The sequence below is a fragment of the Artemia franciscana genome, chromosome 4 (genome assembly GCF_032884065.1).
Source record: "Artemia franciscana chromosome 4, ASM3288406v1, whole genome shotgun sequence".
In the NCBI taxonomy this organism is placed as follows: Eukaryota; Metazoa; Arthropoda; class Branchiopoda; order Anostraca; family Artemiidae; genus Artemia; species Artemia franciscana.
Genome location: NC_088866.1, coordinates 13,773,684 through 13,780,024, shown reverse-complemented (window position 1 = coordinate 13,780,024; position 6,341 = coordinate 13,773,684). Strand labels below are relative to the sequence as shown.

At 33.6% G+C, this 6,341-nt stretch overlaps 1 protein-coding gene across 1 annotated transcript in view; it reads right to left on the bottom strand.

Annotated features, from left to right (window-relative positions):
- Nucleotides 1-2,084: 2,084 nt before the first annotated feature.
- The window catches only part of LOC136026025 (uncharacterized), a 68,338-nt gene continuing 64,081 nt past the window's right edge, over nucleotides 2,085-6,341 (bottom strand). The window contains exon 4 of the mRNA XM_065702182.1: nucleotides 2,085-4,456. Within this exon, the coding sequence (XP_065558254.1) occupies nucleotides 3,498-4,456 (959 nt within the window). The 3' untranslated portion in view covers nucleotides 2,085-3,497. The remainder of the gene's footprint in view (nucleotides 4,457-6,341) is intronic.

Below are 6,341 nucleotides of genomic sequence, written 5' to 3'. Positions count from 1 at the left end.
ATTGATTCCAAAGGAATTTTTATATATTTTTTTTTTATATTTAAAGGTTTACAGTTCTCTCTAGCATATCGTCCTGTGGAACTCTCTTAATCTGAGAAAAGAGCTTTTTCGTGCAGAACTCTTTTTCTTTCTTTTTTTGTTCTTTTCTTTTTCTTGAGAGGATACGACCCACTTACTCCTAAAAAACGCAAATAACTTACTTTTAAAGGTTTACAATTCTCTCTAGCATACCGTCCTGTAGAACTCTTCTCGTCCCACACGAGTTGACCATGGAACATGGCCTACGTTCTTAGCTTTCGCTTTTCATGAAACCAAGAAACTTCAAAGGGTTGTGGTAGCTTTTGTTTTTTTTTTTTTTCAGTTTTTTTTTGCTAATTCAGTTATTGAATAAAAAACACACAATCTTTTTTTTATTTTATTCGATAACTAATGTGTCCGACTTTTTTATATCAGTCCTTAAATTTAGGGGATATTCATGTGGATTCATAAAGAGTTAATCCTCTATGGAAAAATATAAAAATTAATTAATTCAAAGTGTGTAAGACTCAACGGCTGGGCTTAATGTGGAATAAGGCCTGAACCAAAAGTGAATTCTGCTATCCAACTCAAATCCATTCTTTGGGCCCAATAGGACCTAGGTCTGAGGTTGGGAGAACTGTATGAGGTTGGGAGATCTGGATTAGACGCTGTGGCATAATTTTGTCAAAATTCTGGGGGGGGGGGCAAGTCGAAGACAGTTTTCTCAAATCAACCTAAAATGACAGTGAAATCTGAAAAATGAGCTATATAGTACCATAAAGACAAAGATATACTAAAGAAAACTAACTCGTTTCTGTGGATGCTTGAATTATGCATTCTTATCTGAGTTTTTACAACATTTTTCAAGAAACCAAAATTAAACGGGGGCAAACTGGGATTTGGAGGCAGTTACCCCTCCTGTCCAATAGCAAATTAAGCCTCTGTTTAAACCTTGTAAACTCTAATATTTTCAAGGCAAACTCTTGTTTTTGTTCACATATTTTAGCCTTTTAACTTCAAATAAGCAAGGCGGGAAAATTTAGTTTAGGGATAAGCCATTGATAAATTAAAGAAAAATAGATCACATTGTATCTCCTCAATTAAAGTTTCTGCCTCGATTTGTTTGCATTTATTTTGAGACTGCCTCTAAATTTTTTTAACGGCTTTTCTATGACTAGCGGGTTTGTTTAAGTATCAGTCAGTAGGACCATCTGTGCTTAGTTTATCCTAAGGTAAGCTACGCAGTGGTGTCACTAACTACAATCGCTCAGGATAGACTATTTCTTGTTTTGTTAATGATTATATGTTTTCTTAATTTTATAGCTTGGTCTTATACGAAAAGTAAAACATGCAGAAAATTTATCTTAAATCATGCATTGTGGTACAATGAAACAAGGTTTTAAATGTTTTATAATTTCATGATATTTTCAGGATTTTGGACTTATATTCTATGATTTAATTCCTTTTCTGTATTTCTCCAAATAAATAAACTTAGAAGCCTGCAGTGTAAACCAATAATTTGCGGCACAAGCACAGCTTTAATTATTTGAAAAACCTATGAAATATACCCTGAGTTCAATATGCTTATTGAAATTGATTTTTTGTAATTTCGACGTTCAATAGCTAATTGTCATTACTGAATTGTGCTGATAAGAACTTGTTGAAACCTATTGCAATAATGTTTTTGCTTATTGCTTCAGAGCTCAATAAGCTGCAATTTATCCTTTACATATAGAAAATTTTCCGAATATTTTTCTACTAATATAAGCTAACTATACTGTTGGTTAATTTCAAAATTTCTTTCTGCATACATTTTTTCTTTTTTTGTAAGAAATTCATTTTGATGTTCGAACCAATTTGAATAAAGCACAACAACTACGCTTAATTGACAACTTATCGCTAATAATTGCTTGCAATTAATTTAAAGCTAACTCTGTTGAACTTGGGGATGGCCAACGTTCTTAGCCTTCGCGTTTCATGCAACCCACAAACTTCAAAGGGTTGTGGTAGCTTTCGTTTTTTTCAGGCTTTTTTTTTACTAATTCAGCTATTGAATAAAAAAACACTGTCTTTTGTAATTTTATTACGATATCCTTTAAAAAAGAAACTTCACAAAAGAAGGTGAATTGCGAGAAAAATTGCTGAAATTTGCTTCCGTTCCCGTCCCCGTTTCAATTGGCAAAAAGCACAAAATTACAGCCGCTTTTAAATCACTTTTACTATAAGCACAGAAATCACAAAGTTTCAAATGTTCCATCTTTTATATGTGACATGTTTTCATGACGATATAAATAGGATGAAAGATGATCAGGTTTCGTTCTAAAGCTCTACCAAGGATATATAATATCTGCAAGTCTCATCTCACCGAGATGAAGATAAGATTCAAATCCTACTTTTGACAATTTGTTTCCTGAATGAAGAGGGGTAACAGTTGTATTAGTTGTATTAATTAATTGAAAATTTGTATTAATTAATTTAAAATATATTTTTGAGAAAGCTTATTATGGAAGTTGGTAATAACTAATTTTGAACACCATATTGCTTGATCAATTGCTTCTTATTAGAAAATTAGACTTCGTGTCTCTTAAAATTAAATCCAGTTGACTCCAATCTAATCAAACTAGGGTATTATTGGCCACATCTACCAGTTGATTCGAGATAAAACTACACTGGTTAATTTATTGTTTTGGTCGCTTTTAGGTAAAAAAAAAATTGGACCATCCAGAAGCCGTTTTTCACTATTTTTTTTTTTAACAGTGTTGTTTTTACAGGCCCTTTTTCTTATCTTCATTAATTAAAGAGAAACAATTAGCGCGTAAGCCACGTGTAGCGCGCCGAAGACCTATATCTTAGAAACGAAAATTCAAAACATCGAATCCTTAGAAATCTTTGTTTCATCATATTATTGAACTGAAAAAACATAATACCCTCCCTCAATTCAGAACTATCATTGATATGCAAGAATGGTCTGTCAGAATTGTATATATAGCCTTCTAATATTTACCCAAACTTGAAACTATAACTATTAGATATTTTCTTCTATTGAACCAAGCGTTCAATCAAAGGAGACAAAATGTAAATCATATCATTGCATTTAAGTTTCATTTTAATTTGAACTAAATTTTATACTTTTTAATTGAATTTTACTAAAAGGACTTGTCCAGTTTTCGTCTTTGTTATATGTTATACTTTGAATTAAGTTAAAGTTTCATAAATTATCGTGCCTTTTGGAGGTTTTTGCTTACGAATATTTTGGATTTTTGTTTTAACTTAATAACTTTTAAAAGCCTCCTGTCGAAAATATTAAACAAAAGTAAGTTTTAGTTCTTGCTTCTATGCTGAAAAACGTTGCTTTGACCTTCAGAACAGTAGCGTCACGCAAGCAATGCTCGTATCGGTCTCGTTGAATGGCAATTAAAGTTGCATGATTCCCCTTAAACAATTCATCCATTGAGTTCCTAAGTCACTTGTCTTATTAATCAGAATCTAGGATTTACCGGGCGATGTCGCTCAAAACGGTTTTGATTCATATCCCTTCTGTGATCATGAAATGGAGAACCCTTTTGATCAGTGGGTTTGAAACGTCCCTCTATAGGTCTAACATCATCTCTAAAATCGTAATCAAATGCTCTCGCAGTTTCTCTGTCCAATCCTGGTAATCTTTTGTCGTTGGACAGTTCATATTTGTGAGTGTTTTTCCTGTCAATGGTGTCTTTTTCAATCTTTTCAGCTAAGGACATACGTTTGGATTTATCCGATTTCTTATATTCTGGGGCAGCGAGTGATCTTCTATCTTTAGGAAGTTGCCTCAGATCAAGACAAGATTTATAATTTTGGTTTTCTCTGTCGATGGGTGAGCGTAAATCGTTGAAAGATCTTCCATAATTGCGCGTTTGTAATGCAAGATTTTCATTTGATTTATCTGGAAACAAAAATTGAGGAGAGTATTTTCCTTTTCTTTCAACCATTTCTATTTTTATAGAATTTGGGGAATTCCAAGGATCAGAATCTTCATTAAAACGGGGTCTTCGAAGTGGGCCTTTAGTCTCTTGATAACTAGAACTTCTAGGTAGATGTGAAGCAACTCGCTCGTTATCAGTCAATTTACTAGTCGCTCTTTTCAAAGTCGGGTTACGATTTTCATCGGTCTTCGTCGGACTATCGTAAAAGCTTTTCCGTCGCTGTACTTTTTGCTCCTTTGCGCATTCTTCTTGCCTTGATTTTGACGGGGTTCTCTGTCCAGAAATGGGATTTTGTTGCTTTTCAAGCATCAAAAATTTATTTTTTGCATCTTGGAAACGCTCATGTGCTGCAGTCGGTGAAATGCTGCGTTGATCTCTTTTGGCTGAGACCTCATTAACTGGATCAAAATGAGTTTTTGAGTAAGGTCGGAACTGAGTCTGGCGAGCAGTTTGTCGTTCATGCCAGTCTTCATCATCTAAAATAAATTGAAGGTTAGTAAATCAAAGGAAAAGAAACATGCAGTTTGTCACTACAAAATCACACAACGCTATTTTATGTAAAATATTGACAAATATTCCTCAAAAATTGTAAGCTCTAAATTTAGATTTTTTTAAAGAAATGCAGAATAGTTACAGAAATATGTTCATCTAAACTTGGCACTTTTCCATAGCCTTTTTAGTATTTTGTAAATTCTTCGCCATCTATAAAAGACTTCCATGTAAACCCTTGAACTGAGACTCAGTCAATGAATAAAGGTATTCAAAATACAAATTTCAAGTGTTTTTAGTTGCTCTCTTTAGTTTAAACTTTGTAAGCGCTTGATTTTATATGTATGGGTAATAAAAGTTACACTATGGACCTCATCCTTGATGGGTAGTTTACAGTTCACTTTGTAGATTGCAGGGACTGCAAAGATTTTTTGTAGTAAGGGACTGCAAAGGTTAGTTGAAACAACATAAAAAAGTGTTCACAAGTCAGTTGTCTATAGGCTAAAGCAATATGAGTAGATTAAAAGTGAGAAATGCATCATTCTTACGAATCTTAACATGGAACAGCAAGAACAATAATGCAAAATATGAGCAAAATATGTACCAAAATGTAACGTTTGATAGTCATCAATGAAGCAGAAATATCAAATAAATATAAGATAGATAAGTTTTATTAACATAACAAATTATACAGCATCAAATATCAATGAATCCCCCCCCCCCGCTGTAAGGCTCTGGCAGGGAATGCAGGTAGAAAAAAAACTAATAAAAAACAAAAGTAAAAAGGAGAAGAATAAAAACACATAAAGACTAAAAATGAAAATATCAATCAGCTGCCCACCACCGACTACTCGCCGAAAGCCAAACCACAGCAAATTGCCGTGCCGAATAAACAAAACAGTACACAATTCCAAATTGGGCAAGAGGCATACATCGTATGTGGGCGTTAAAGAAAAAAAGAAACAAAACATGTAAATAAATTAACCAGAGATCAAAAATGCTTTAAAATCTTTCGAAAGGCACCAAATGAATGACACTTTTTAGCCAACTCAGTTAAATTATTTCAGGTATACTAACAAGCAATGAGGGGGGTTGAAATCTGATGTGACTGATAGTCTGAATGGAATCCGAATATTGTCATAATTACGAAGGCAATACGTAGAATGATCAGAGACAAGAAACGGTCTAGTTTTAAGGGTCGCAGAAACATCACCATGTAAGGGAGGAAAAGCAAAAGACACAATTATAACAATACTGGTTATATCCAACTTGGACAAGTTTGTATCTAAGTCTACCTTACAAATGTTTCGTCCTGTCTTTTTGCCACTTGCTAAATCTGTTTTATACGAGTTTCTCTTGTAAAGCTGGCAAAAAAAAAAACGACAAGAATGCCCAATCCGATACTGAGTTAGCGATTAAGTATGTTTTTGACCCTACAAAACTAAATTGCAGCATGATTCAGAAAAGAGAAGATTTAGGGGGCTGGATTGAATTATCTTCCACTGGGTAGAAGCCTTGAATTTTTTTTTTAAATTTTTTAAGGACGATCTTAGGTCAGGATATACTTTTTGGCCTGCATAGCTTTTCTGGTAACATCTTGTGTGGCCATTTTAAATTTTGAATTTAACGCTTATAAACAACAATTAGTAGATGCACAATCAATGCGTACAAAGGGCAGTTGTACCCAAATAATATCGGAAACCCCGAGGACTGAGATATAGGACAGGGGGGTAGATAAGTCATTATTGTTGCTATAGTCAAGAAATTGGGGGAGTCGTAACCTCTAGCCACTCTATCACTATACATTTGAATTTTAAATTATAATCAAACATTTAAAAGATTTCAGAAAGATCCAGTGCAAAATAGAACTGT